Genomic DNA, 15166 nt, shown 5'->3' with positions numbered 1-15166 from the left:
ATATTTTGTTGGTTTTCTCTTGTTTTTGCATGTGTTCATAATTTCTTTGTATGACAGCCTGGCCAAAAATTATGTCTGCACAATTTGGCGTGATTCATTGCTTTATCACAAATAAAACAATCTACTTCAAGCACAACTATGTTTGCAAGATGCTTACAAAATCTTTAACTAGTTTTTATTAATATTTGAATTAAGCGTGATATCGATTTTCCTAGGCTGGACATCATACATCGAGAGTGTGTGTATATATATATACATTCCTTCTAAAAATAGTGGAATTAAATCATGAAGACACAAGCGTTTGTTTGTTATTGTTCTCTAAATCCCTTCTCTTCTCTTCTCTCCGGCAGAATCTGCTGGCTTGTTTCCGGAGCGGTTCGGACAGTTTCACTGGAGACGCGTGTGAAGTGAAGGTCGCGGCCCCGTCACACTCTCCTTCAGCAGAGGCCGAGTACATGAGGATCCGGGCCATGGCTCAACAGGTACACCTGCACACCTCACTCACCTCATTTCTTTTATTAATAATTCCTGACCAAGGCATACGCAGAATAAAGGGCCCTGGTTGAGTTAGTTAGTCTATATCAGTGTCAGTGTTTCTGAACTCCTGAAACGCCTCCATTGTAGTCTTGAGTTTCTTCCGGGAACGAACACGTCACAATATTCCTCATTTAAATAATTAATACGCAGAATAAAGGGGCGGGGCCTGGTTGAGTTAGTCAGTAGTGTGTTAAAGTGGCGGTTATGGTAAGAGGCGGGACATTTCCCAAACACACTCGAAGCGCTCAACCAATCACAACACACTGCTCCAGCCGACCAATCAGAGCACAGTGTGCTTTTCAGAAGGAGGGGCTTAATAGAGACAGGAAGTAAACAGAGCGTTACTGACAGACTGGGAAGAGAGGAGCTGCAACAATGGAGAATATGAGGGAAATAATCAACATTCAAGCTGGAAAACCTGTTCTAGTAGAGCCTGAAACAACATCAAGACTTTAAAATGGCCTCTTTAATAAACAGCTGCTTGGCTCTTTGTGTGTATAATTTATTGTTTATAATGGTTGGATTCATTTCGTCATCTTGCAGGTCTTCATGCTAGATACACAGTGCTCACCTAAAACTCCCAGCAACAAGGAAGGGTTTGAGCACGCTCAGTCCTGTGTGCTGATCATTGAGCTTCCAGCCGATCAGCAATCCAACGGTCAAGCACAGAAGAGGTGAGAGGATGGACATTAAACTCAGACTGCAGATATTTATTATTTTAATAACGCTGTGTAGATCATGACTTGATACAGGACTGCAAGAAAGCGAGGGGACGCATCGCTCCCAATATTCAGTTTAGTGGTTGATCAATATTGGTTTGAGTGACTGATAAGTAAAATGCCATTCAACCATAGACGTGATATTAATGAATAAAATTAAATATAGAATTAAAATATAGTTGAATTACAGATTAAAACTGAAATGTTGTTTTAATCAAATGTAACCTGTGCTTGTGTGTTTTCTTCTCTTTCACATGCTGTGCTTGACACAGAAAAATTGGGTAAGGCCACTGCAAACAAAACCTGCATGCCTTACTGTTCTTCCATACTTTTTAAAGTCCCCTTGTAGTCAATCATTTTATCCCTTAAAACTCATCTTTGATCACCAAAATGACATGTTTAAAAATATATATGCCTTAATATATCTTGACTGTAACTCTACACCCTTGCCTCATTTAGTATCCGCGGTTCTATGAATATGCAAATGAGCCCCGCCTCCACTCACTCACTCAGCTCAGAGATCCACTGGTTGACGATCACAAGTTGATCTGATTGGTTAGAAGGTAGTTTGTGATGTCAGAAACACCAGCGATTTCAAAGCGTGTTTTTGAGACTGTCTTTGGTTCACTGCAGTTTTAAGGAGGAAATACTCAGCAATGGTGTCGACTTATGAACTTACACATGGTTTGAAATGCCTTAAAACACCACATAGACATATAAACAACATTAAAAGCTGGATTTTCACCACAGGGGGACTTTAAAGTAATCTAATTATCCCCTACAGAACAGGGTTATACACTGCATGACACTGCATTTGTTTAGATTTTTTGTATACCAATTAGGGATGCACCAATATGAAAATTTTGGCCGACACCGATCATTCTTTATATTTTAAAGCCGATAACCGATATATATATATAATTTTTGAGAGCATGATTACAAAAGTCTCACCATTAAAAGCCATGTTCTCATTAAAATTTGTATGTAGCCTATATGACCTTAATCGATTTTCCTTTTTTGAAGTGATTCCAATCATATTTCAAGCAATAAAAAAAAAAAATTTGCTTAAATATATCAGCCAAATTTTCTTATCGGGCCGAAAACGATAACATAAAAAATTAACATACTGTATATTGGCCGATACCGATATATCGTGCATCCCTAATACCAAAGTATGCAGGGCATGGAATAGAAACAACGAAAGTTCATTTTAGGACATCGGTCTTACATACAGTACGTACTACTTCTCGTGCTTGTAAATGAAATTCTGATCCCAAATGATCTGTTTAAAGCGAACCGAACGCATGTTTCTGTGCAGGATTCCCTTCAGGACTCTGGTGGTGAGTTTGCTGTCCCATCAGGTGCTCCTGCAGAACCTGTATGATATCCTCTTGGAAGAGTTTGTGAAAGGCTCTGGGATCTCCGAGGGCCAGGCCAGGGTCCCGGGAGTGTCGGAGCCCCGAGGCGCAGGCTTTCTCCGCTACATCTCCATGCAGAACCTGGCCATCATCTTTGACCTGCTGCTGGACTCGTACCGCACCGCGCGGGAGTTCGACACGCGTCCCGGCCTCAAGTATCTGCTCATGAAAGTGTCAGGGGTGTGTGGAGCTGCGAACTTGTACCGCCAATCTGCCATGAGCTTCAATATCTACTTTCAGGTACATTTACATTCTTACCTCAGTCTATACAGGGACAAAACAATGTGAGCACCAGCGAAGTAGGCAATATTTCTTTATTTAGGTGTTTTACAAAAATTGGCCTTTAATACAGCTTCCAACCGTATTAAGGCGGGCGTACACGGTGAGATTTTTGCTGTTTTACGAGCTTCGCAGATGATCGCGTGGAAATCGGTGATGCTCGCAGCGTGTGAGAGGAATTCTGAGCCGAGCACGTTACGAGCACCTCCCGACCTCCCAATAATTTTTAAACATGTTTATAATCAGGACACTTTTCAAAGAGACGCTGAGCGTCCGCGGGCGGGACATAATCGCAGCATTTATCCAATGTCTCTAGTTTCGAAGGTCTGAAAAAAACTGTTCAAAGCAGCTCCACTGAAGTCACTGGACGCTGGGCTTCAACAGGGAAATGCACTTTGACGCTACGGGAATGTATGAGAAGGAAATCAGTCAGGAGTCAGCCGACCTGATTCTGAACGAACTCGTCTTCGAGATGAACGTTTTCAAACGCATTTTTAGTCAATAAAATGTTAACACAATAATATATATTTGACCATTAATTTTTTGACATTATAGGGGAAGCCGAGCTTCCCTTGCAGTCTTAAGGAAATCCCCACTGGGTCAGACCCATCTGATAGCGATGGGAGGCCGAGACTGAGAGAGCTACATGGAGCTACATGGAAAAATATGCACCAAACAAGCCACTTTGAAATTTTACTGTTTTCATGAATACAAAAGTTGGGTGACCCTCCCCCTAGACTAAAAAAAAGTTGAATGACCCTCCCCTCAACAAAGAATAAAAAGACATGACCCTCCCCTATTTTCCTCCGGTGGTCCATTCCATAAATACCGAATGGTCCCTAATGGTACTGAATGAATGACGAGCTTTATGACTGTGAATGTGGGGGTGTTGATGGACTCGATCTACTCTAAACACATATGGAGTTACTCCATATGTGTTTTGATCATCGGTCTGAATCCGATTCATATGTAGTCTTTGACAAAAACATGATTTTATCAGCTTTTCTCCTAAAAGTTTTGCTTTTTTTATGAAACTTACCCACATTCAAGTGTTGATAGAAAAAGAAATGCATGAAGCTAGAATAAGACTTGTTTGTTTAAAAGCAGAGTGTCTGTTCTTTCTTTTGAAATATTGCATGATCAGATATTCATGCAACAAAATATTCTGGGGGCAATAAAACGTCTGTGAAAATAATAAAAAATCCTGGCGCTGGCTGGCAACTTTTTTCAAAAATGCTGTCGAGGAAAGAGTTAATACAACTTTTGAATGTGGTCTATCAGAACATTGCCAGTTGCTTCAGAGATGTTGAAGGAGGGAATCTGCTCCTCACTCAATAATATTCAAGTCAGGTGATTAAACTGACCAGAGAAGATGGTGAACATTCCTGGTTTTATGATCATAACTCCATCTTTTTCACATTTTAGCAGTGGTGTCTGAGATTAAATCTTTAATTGATGTTGGTTTTGAGTTTGTTTTGGACCATTGTCTTGTCCAGCAGTATATTTAACCGTAGGCATGGGGTATTCCTTATCCCTGTGTGCACCAAACACATCTGCTGGGTTTGCTGCCAAAAAGCCCTTTTTTTGTTTCATCTGACCACAGAATCCGGTTCCTTTTGAAGATCCAAGGTCTGACAACTGAATATGCTGGAGTTTATTTTTGGAGGAGCGAGGAGGATTTTTATTGAAACCCTCCCAAACAACATGTGGGGATGTAGGGGTTGTTTGATATATTTTTTTTAGGCTTTCTGAACCCCAAGACTCAAGTAATCTTTGCAATTCTCCATCTGTGATCCTTGGAGAGTCTTTGGCCACATAAACGTTCCTCCTCACTGTGCATTAAGACAATATAGACACACGTCCTCTTCCTGGCAGATTCGTAACATCTTTAGTTGATTGGAACTTCTTAATTATTGCTCCGATGGTCAAAATGGGGATTTTCAATTCTTTAAATATATATATATATATATATATATATATATATATATATATATATATATATATATATATATATATATATATATATACAGCCACTTTCTATTTTGTGAAGCTCAACAATCTTTTGCTGCACATCAGAACTATATTCTTTGGTTTTACTCATTGTGATGGATGATTAAGGGAATTTGGCCTTTGTGTTTCCTCATATTTAAACTCCTGTGAAACAAGAAGTCTTAGCTGGACAATTTCATGTTCCTAGTCACCCTGGTGTGCTAAAAAAAAAAGGTAAATATTAATGGGAATATACTTCAGAGATACTTCAGTGGCCAACATGTTTCGGAGAAAAACATTTATTTAATAATGTGATTTTCCCGGCCACTTTTAATTATTTTACTTCAATGAAAGGTTAGAATTTTGCAACTTTTTTGAATGAAAGATCAAAAGGATAAACAATGCAGATTATTTTATTTTTATTTTTTTTTACAGACATTTTTGATCATATTTACCAGGGGTGCCATTAATTCTGACCACTACTGAATATTAAAAATAGTATATGTATAAATGAGCAAAAGTTGTTAGTTTCTGATACTAATGAATTTCTGATATTTTGCATAGCAACACAGTAATCACTTTACTTTGACAGCATAAACGCTGTCAGTTTTGCTGCTGCCGTTCTGACACACTCTAGATGTGTGAAACCTTACAGTGTTCATTAAGCGTAAGAATTCGAAATTTCAAATGATTTAACTGGAGAATATCTTTGTTCATGAAGCATCATCTCAATATGCCTTCCTGTTGGGTGTTCAGGCTTTGCTGTGTGCAATGCTGACGAACCAGGAGAACATGACGGTGGAGCAGGTGAAGAAGATCCTGAGTGAGGAAGAGGAGGGCGGCTCAGACTCGTCCCAGCAGTGCTCCTCCGAGGACGAAGATATCTTCGAGGAGATGGCCCAGGTGAGTCCTCCTCGTGCGCGGGAGAAGCGTCAGTGGCACGCTCGTGTCCCGTCTCTGAGCACACAACCCTCCAGCAGCGCAGACTGGGCCTGGCTGGTCAAACGCCTGCACAAACTCTGCATGGACTCGTGCAACAACTACATCCAGATGCACCTGGACCTGGAGAGCAGTTTAGGAGAACAACCCACACACCGGGCCGACCCACTCTTTTTCTTACCGCTTTTTAATTCGGAGACCTCCACGCCCTCGACCGGGGGCCCGTCGGGTCACGGGACGCCCTCCGAGGACAGTGTCCGCCTTCACCTTGACGAGACGCCCTCGGATGAGATCCACAGTCCCGGTGGATCGAGTGCAGGTGTCCCCCAGCTGAGAGGAGACCGGAGAGACGGGGCCCGTAAGAAGGAGTGGTGGGAGAGTGCGGGAAACAAGCTGTACACCATCGCCACCGACAAAACCATCAGTAAACTCATGATCGAGTACAAGAAACGCAAGCAGCAGCAGCAGCAGCACAATCACACTGTGTTTCCCAAAGATCCCACAGCAGGAGAGAAGAGGGGTGAGGCGGGGACCCTGCGCGGGCCGGACCCCCCGGGACCCCCGAGGCCTCAGCAACTGGTGGAGCCGGGGCCGATGCGACACTCCTTCAGCGCGGGGCCCGAGCTCCTGAGGCAAGAGAAGAGGACCCGATCCGGCTCCACGGCCAGCTCACACAACATCTCCATCAGAGACTCTGAGGCACAGATACAGGTGAGACGCGACAGGAGACCCACTGCACTTCACATGAGCATCACTGCGGATCAGTCATTTTAAAATCATGAATAATGCATTTACCAAAGTTGACATACTGCAGGTCTTGATGCCCAATTTTGATTTGTTACCTTTATCCGATTTTTTTGACCGTCCGTTTACACGTTCTTTCAACTGTGACCCATATCCGGTTCATGTGTTTACACTTGCCATACTATCTGAAACATCGCGCATGCTTAAAGGGTTAAATTCTCTTGCACAGATGGGCGGACGTGAAATATGCGTGATGCTAGCTCTGCGATATATGCGAAGTTCGCCAAACATCACCATGATTTTGAGGCAAAGGAGGACGAAAAGTGCCGTCATTGCACATATGCTTCAGTTATTGTGTGTGAGAGAGATCTCAGGACTGGCGGGAGCATATTGTGTTTAAATATTGGCTATAACGAGGAGCAGTGGGTCCAAAATTTTGTTGTGTCAACATTTTTTCACATTCCTCTCCTACGACGACACAACGTTTCATCGGGCCATCCGTCCCTTGGCAGATGCGCGTCGAGGTTTCTCTCGTCATTAAACCGCGGAGACATAATGCCTCAGAAAATCCGATCTGCCTGTTTACATGACAGTCGCACTGGCACATATCCGATTTATTTCCACATATGAACGAGGCCTGAAACCAATCTGGAAATATCTGAATGCATGCGTTTTTTTCCTGTTTACACGGTCATAGAACACATCCGATCTGTGTCACATATGAGCAAAAAATCGGAATTGGGTCACATTTCACTGACAGTGTAAACGAGGCTATACACTCATTACACTGTCAGTGAAATGTGACCCAATTCCGATGTTGTGACACAGATCGGATGTGTTCTATGACCGTGTAAACAGGGGAAAAACGCATGCATTCAGATATTTCCAGATCGGTTTCAGGCCTCGTTCATATGTGGAAATAAATCAGATATAAATCAGATATGTGCCAGTGCGACTGTCATGTAAACGGGCACATTGGATTTTCTGAGGCATTACGTCTCCGTGGTTTAATGACGAGAGCAATGCGCATCTGCATTGGGACGGATGGTGTCGTCGTAGGAGAGGAATGAGGACAAACGTTGACACAACATATCAAAGGTTGGCTTGCTCATCCTAAAATTTCGGACGCGCTGCTCCTCGTTAAAGCCCGTCACAATATGCTCCCGCCAGTCCTGAGATCTCTCTCGCACGCACACTGTAAAAAATATATGATCAATACGTTATGACTACATATGTTTTTACATTGCTTTAACTCATCAAATTTAAGTAACTTCCAACTTTTTTTATAAGTTATACAAGATTCAACTCATTTTTTTAAGTCAGTAATTGTGAAATCAGGCAAATTGGGTCACTTTTTGGTTAATGCATGACATTAAACTGTGTTTTTATGATTAATGTGTTGAATTGATGTAATAAAATATAATTGTTCAGGCCCTTCAGGTTTTGAAACATAGCTTTCCCACTTTTTTTTTGGATGAGCAGTGTTCAGGTAAAATGGGCCGGCCGATCAGCAAAAATGGGCTAGTCAAACTGCAAAGTGAAACCGAGACATTTCTGATGAAACACATTTAATTATTTTTAAATGTATAATGTAACCGCGTAACATTGCATTTAAATTACATTAAAACATCAATTTCAATCAATTTATCTCCCTATATTCACCTAATGCTCCGCTCATCCTCTCCTCTATACCCACGAATTGTATTTTTTGTCCTTTCCTTGGCAGACATCCTTTCTGTACCCTCTTTTCTCCTTTCTTACCATTTCTGTTTGACATGCTGTCTGTAAAAAAATAGTTTAACATTAACATTGCTTAAACTCAACTCAGAAGGTGGCCCATTTTAAGTGAAATTAGTGAAATGACAAACATCCAAGTTGGTTGTACTTAAAAAAATTAATGCAGCAACTTTTCTTTTACAGTGCAATAGCTCCAATAAAGTTACCATCGAGTGAAACCTAATTCTGTATTTTTAGCTAAGCAGAATCATGAATATTTCTATTCTGGCGTCACCTGATCATTCCTGATATAACACCAATGCAGCATTTGAATGAAAAGTACATTTTATTAACCGTTTCTCATGTGTCTTGGAAGTAATCATATTTTAAGCCAATATTTTGGCTTAATTTAAAGTATCGTGAGAGTATAATATCATATCGTGAGATAGTATCATGTATCGAACCGAATCGTGACACGAGTGTATTTACACACCTACTATTTTTTTACATTAAAGGCAGGTTTTTTCAAAAAACCTTTTTCCCAAATTTGTTTAAACTGTCTTTATATACCAATACATAATTAAAATGCAAGTACTCTGAAAAAGAGAGTATAAAAATCGAGTGTCTGTAGTCCTCTCAGGGCTGCAATAAACACAGCTACTTATTTCATTCGCTCCCACCCCCTTCCTTCTGGGCTCCTCCCAAAGCCACGCCCCCAAAACACATGACCGCACGATGCCGACCGCTCAGCTGGAGGACGCGTTTGCCAGCGCCGAGCGGAGAGGAGCGCAGTGCATGTAGTGACATCATGTCAGAATCACATTAATAACTTTATCAATATGAATATAAACAACTAACATGGCTGTTAGTACTCACTATCAAGCTAGCATATCGATACTGGTAAAGTTTAAAATATATTGAGTTTGATTCGGTAACGAGCTAGTAACATAAGGCAAAGCTAAAAACAGGTTGCATTGATACACGTTTTCCCATTACCTTCGCTGACTGTATATGCAGGTACTGGGAATTTTGACTGCTCTTTCTCTGCCATAATTATCCTAGCTTCCGTGCCTCTTCCCCTCCTCGAGTCAAACGGGTGCGCGCATGTGGGCGGCTCCTGTAGCAGCAGGGGTGGTAGCCATGGCAGCGAGGGAGAGTGACAGTCGGCCAGCCAATCATTTCATTCGTTCCGAATGGAAATAAGTAGCTGTGTTTATTGCAGCCCTGAGAGGACTACAGACACTCGATTTTTATACTCTCTTTTTCAGAGTATTTACATTTTAATTATGTATTGGTATATAAAGACAGTTTAAACAAATTTGGGGAAAAGTTTTTTAGAAAAAACCTGCCTTTAAAACAGTTTTGCTACATTTTTTTGTTTTGTTTTATAGCCTTCGGAAGGAATTACACCGACCGTGACATTAATAGAAGAATATAGAGTCAAATTATGACTGATAATATGACTTGTATGGGACTGATATTCTTTTATGCATATTTTATGTCATGTTGATTTTCCTGCCCAGGCCTGGACCAACATGGTCCTCACGATCCTGAATCAGATCCAGGTGTTGTCGGACCCCACGTTCATGGCCCTCCAGCCGGCCGTGTTCCCCTGCATCAGTCAGCTGACCTGTCATGTGACCGACCTCAGAGTGAGACAGGCGGTGCGCGAGTGGCTCGGGCGAGTGGGACGCGTTTACGACATCATCCTGTGATGACCCGGCTCGTGTGCTTTACTCTCCGCTCATGTGTTCTGTGACGTCTTAACTATTTTTACCGTAGTGCACAGTGATCTCTGTGTAATACGAAACCCTTCTGCGAATGTTCAATATCCATGCTGTTATATTCAGAATCTATATTTTTTATTTATTTATATCTCTGAATGTGTATTGGCTTTAAATGTACATGTGCCATATACAGAATTATGTTGTTTTTCGCTCATCTAACCCTTTAAAACTTCAACTTTAAACTCCCCTGAACATTTCAACCAGTTAAAAGTCGTTGCACAATGAAATGCGGAACTTAATGCACTTTCGTTAATGCTTTGATTGATATATCTAAAGCATGAACTTGTGCTTTTGCTAAATGCAGTTTTATGTTAGTATCATCACAACATAGTTCATGTACATATTATACAATGCCTTAAAATAGAAGTAATCAGAGGAATTGGCTTAAGTTAGATATTTAATCCTGAACAAAAACACTGTACAAGACATTACGTGCTTTTGTAGAATCAGCTATAGTTTAAAATCAGGAGGCCGGATGTGTTGGCTTCATCTTCGTCTGTAAATCTGGAAGCATTGGAGTCGCGTTCAACCTTCACAAGAAATCTGTTTAATATCTAATGTCCAACGTCCATCCAGTCAGGCAGAAACTGTGTGCCATAGATCCCACTACCCATAATCCAACGGGAATCTATGGTTTAAAGCATCAGACACTAGTTTTAGAGTTCACCAAACATCTGACTAAACTTGAATAAAACAGTGAGAAATCAAATGTACAGTAAGTGTAGTTTTTACAGCTGCACCGTATGTTGTCTTAAAAACCTAAAAGCCACTTGTAGAAGTTATCATCTCAAACAGTTTAGGGATCTTTTAACTGGAGACTATTTACAATCTATTTATTAAAACCGGATACGTTTGCACTTTTAGAGAGGCATACAATTTTAACGCTTTATCCCAAATATATTTTATTCCTTGATATCTAGAACTGCAGTTGTTTGAATATTCATTTTTGCCTTCAATCATCTGCATGTATTATGTATATGTTGATTTTTATGTGTGTGTGTGTGAAAAAGGATATTTATTTTGTGATGCTTAATGTTATTAAGAGAAATTTGCTCAACACGTATGACAAGCTACAAAGAAATGGTATGTAATTCATATACAGTGATTTCAAAAAAGGCTTCTGCGCTGTATACTTCGTTATGTGCAATGGGAACTATGAAAACGTGGACCCATATACAGATATTATTTACATGTATCCAGTGCACACAGCCTGTGTTTCATGATCTTAGTGAGAATGTATAATCTTTAGCTCTGTTTATTGCTCATATTCGGTTGTGTTTATGGAAACTGCTTGGCATAAACAACAGGGGGAGATTAAACTGGACGTTGAAAGGGACCAAAGACAAATTTATGTGACAAATGTATGTTCAATATGAGATTGAATTCTGAAAAACTATTATGTACTTTATTTTTAGCAAAACAAAGTTTTTTTTTTTTTCCTTCAGTTGAAAGCCTGATTTGTCCAAAGATTTGTTTTCTTTGATTTTTTTTTTTGTTCCTCTTCTTTTTCTCTTCTTTTTCTTTCTTTTTCTAGGTACACACTGAAGGATTGTCTACATTTGTCGGTTTTGTAAGTAGTCGACAGCACAAAAGTTGAGTTTGAACAGATTGTGAATATGTTCAGACAGTGTTTTGTCTGGACAAAAATAAGGACTTTATAAACTCTAAGGGATATGTTTAGTGGATGTTTAGTGCAAATGATTGGTTTGAGACTAAACTTTCAGCGCTTGGTCTAAATCCATAGGAAAACACTATGGATTATGTTGTGCAGACTTAACCTAAACATAAAAACACAAGCTAAACCAGATAATACTCAAAACATGTCTTAATTTCATAATGCCACTCCATTCCCAGCGCACTAACATTAATCATCCCATAATGTACCAGGCATATATATTATTTTAAATACGCTGGCGAGGATATGTTAGTGTGTGTTTTGGAGGGAGTGCGCTCAGTACTTGTTTACTACATGCTGTTTATTATCAGACTTCTATCAATCAACTGCAGTACATGTGCATTACGCTGAATGTGCTCTGAAGTGTTTATTGGACGATCATTTATGTTGTAAGTGTTGTAGAATAAATAAGCAGAATTACAAACCGTGTGTGTTTTATTATTGGCAAGATTGACTGGCAAGTTTATTCTGTTTAATATTACTGTTAAATCACATATGCACATACAGAGCAAACTGATTTGCAAATACCAGAACTTTTCTTTTGAGTGGATTCTTCATCTATTTTTGAAATCATATATATATACACTCACCTAAAGGATTATTAGGAACACCATACTAATACTGTGTCTTTCGCCTTCAGAACTGCCTTAATTCTACGTGGCATTGATTCAACAAGGTGCTGAAAGCATTCTTTAGAAATGCTGGCCCATATTGATAGGATAGCATCTTGCAGTTGATGGAGATTTGTGGGATGCACATCCAGGGCACGAAGCTCCCGTTCCACCACATCCCAAAGATGCTCTATTGGGTCTCTGAGATCTGGTGACTGTGGGGGCCATTTTAGTACAGTCAACTCATTGTCATGTTCAAGAAACCAATTTGAAATGATTCGAGCTTTGTGACATGGTGCATTATCCTGCTGGAAGTAGCCTTCAGAGGATGGGTACATGGTGGTCATAAAGGGATGGACATGGTCAGAAACAATGCTCAGGTAGGCCGTGGCATTTAGACGATGCCCAATTGGCACTAAGGGGCCTAAAGTGTGCCAAGAAAACATCCCCCACACCATTACACCACCACCACCAGCCTGCACAGTGGTAACAAGGCATGATGGATCCATGTTCTCATTCTGTTTACGCCAAATTCTGACTCTACCACCTGAATGTCTCAACAGAAATCGAGACTCATCAGACCAGGCAACATTTTTCCAGTCTTCAACTGTCCAATTTTGGTGAGCTCGTGCAAATTGTAGCCTCTTTTTCCTATTTGTAGTGGAGATGAGTGGTACCCGGTGGGGTCTTCTGCTGTTGTAGCCCATCCGCCTCAAGGTTATGCGTGTTGTGGCTTCACAAATGCTTTGCTGCATACCTCGGTTGTAACGAGTGGTTTTATTTCAGTCAAAGTTGCTCTTCATCAGCTTGAATCAGTCGGCCCATTCTCCTCTGACCTCTAGCATCAACAAGGCATTTTCGCCCACAGGACTGCCGCATACTGGATGTTTTTCCCTTTTCACACCATTCTTTGTAAACCCTAGAAATGGTTGTGCGTGAAAATCCCAGTAACTGAGCAGATTGTGAAATAATCACAATCCCGGCCCGTCTGGCACCAACAACCATGCCACGCTCAAAATTGCTTAAATCACCTTTCTTTCCCATTCTGACATTCAGTTTGGAGTTCAGGAGATTGTCTTGAGCAGGACCACACCCCAAATGCATTGAAGCAACTGCCATGTGATTGGTTGATTAGATAATTGCATTAATGAGAAATTGAACAGGTGTTCCTAATAATCCTTTAGGTGAGTGTATATACCTGTGTGGTGGATGGATTATCTCGTCAAAGGAGAAGTGCTCACTAACACAGATTTAGACAGATTTGTGAACAATATTTGAGAGAAATAGGCCTTTTGTGTACATAGAAAAAGTCTTAGATCTTTGAGTTCAGCTCATGAAAAATGGGGTCAAAAACAAGTGTTGCGTTTATAATTTTGTTCAGTGTATATATATATATAGAGAGAGAGAGCGAGAGAGAGATACAGTACTTTACAATAAAGTTCCATTTGTTAACATTAGTAAACATGAATAACCAATACTTCTAGCATTTATGTTAATCTAAACATTTACTAATACATTTTTTCAAGATCAAAAGTTGTATCTGTTAACATTAGTTAATGCACTGCAATCTAACATGAATATTAATAAATCTCTAAAAATGTATTGCTCACTGTCAGTTCATGTTAGTTAATGCATCACCTAATGTTAATAAGACCTTATTGTAAAGTGTTCCCTCATTAATGTAATTGTATTAGACAATAAAATAGCAAAACAGTTTGCCAAATTTTTAACGTTATATCTATCGTTCTATAGTTTATATTTTTAAATAATGCAAACAAATAATGGAAATAATCTCCAATTGACATGCACTGGAAAGAATAAGTTTGTGAACCCTTTGAAAATATCTGGTTTCTGCATTGATTGCTCATAAAATGTGGTCTGATCTTAATTTATATCCCAAAAAACTGTAAACTTAAAAAAATTTGATGTCATACACCGATCGGTCTACGCAGCGCCGCTTCAAGTCAAACACACCTAACACACACTTGCTCTGTCCCTGAACGAATCAGCACTTTTGAACAAATCGTTTGACTGAATTGCTGACACATACTGGCGGTTTAGTTTCATATTTAAAAAGTATGATTTCCATTATGGTTAAAGAGATAGATATAGTGATAAATAAACTGCACTTAAAAATAAATAGACTATTACAACATGTCTCAGTCGTGTATAGCCAGCATGTGGTACATGTCCCTTCATAAAAAAACATTCTTGTGTTTTTCTGATAATAAGACTTCCACATTTAGTAGATATTTCTAGAGGTCTTTAACTGTTATCCCGAGATCTCTTTCAGGATTGTCTTCAAGTGATCTTTGCAGGATCTCATGGAGAGAGTGGCAACTGTTACTGTCCAGCATTTTCTACTCTTGGGTTGATGAATGCCAAGGTCTTTAGCAATGCTTTTGCTGCATTTTCCAGCCTTGTGCATCTTTACAGTGCACTTTAAAGGTACCGTGAAAGCTTTTGGGAAACCAAACGTTCTTGGGAAGACCAGATTTGTCAGTAACCAGTCTTGGTGCCTTTATTTAAAGGACAGGGAGGGGAACCTGTGTGACTCTCTTTAACTGACTCAATTAGCTTTTGGAAAGACGTTACATGGAGGTTCACTTACTTTTCCCAGCCTGCCCTTTCAATGATCACTCAACGTCTTCAATGAGAGAATTTGTGTGTAATTACTTCAGTCAGATTGTGTTTGTCTATAATTGTGACTTAAATTAATAAGTAATCAATGCATAAATCCAGATATATTTCT

The 15166-nt window shown here is 39.9% G+C and overlaps 1 protein-coding gene across 1 annotated transcript in view; it reads left to right on the top strand.

Annotated features, from left to right (window-relative positions):
* The window catches only part of arfgef3 (ARFGEF family member 3), a 58954-nt gene extending 46733 nt beyond the window's left edge, over positions 1-12221 (top strand). The window contains exons 31-35 of the mRNA XM_084391442.1: positions 351-482; positions 1081-1211; positions 2575-2914; positions 5699-6592; positions 9865-12221. Coding sequence (XP_084247568.1) covers positions 351-482; positions 1081-1211; positions 2575-2914; positions 5699-6592; positions 9865-10056 — 1689 coding nt within the window. The 3' untranslated portion in view covers positions 10057-12221. The remainder of the gene's footprint in view (positions 1-350; positions 483-1080; positions 1212-2574; positions 2915-5698; positions 6593-9864) is intronic.
* The last annotated feature ends 2945 nt before the right edge of the window (positions 12222-15166 follow it).

This window comes from Rutilus rutilus (genome assembly GCF_951802725.1).
Source record: "Rutilus rutilus genome assembly, chromosome: 20".
In the NCBI taxonomy this organism is placed as follows: Eukaryota; Metazoa; Chordata; class Actinopteri; order Cypriniformes; family Leuciscidae; genus Rutilus; species Rutilus rutilus.
The sequence above is the reverse complement of the archived record's forward strand: the minus strand, read 5'-3'. Positions and strand labels throughout refer to the sequence as shown.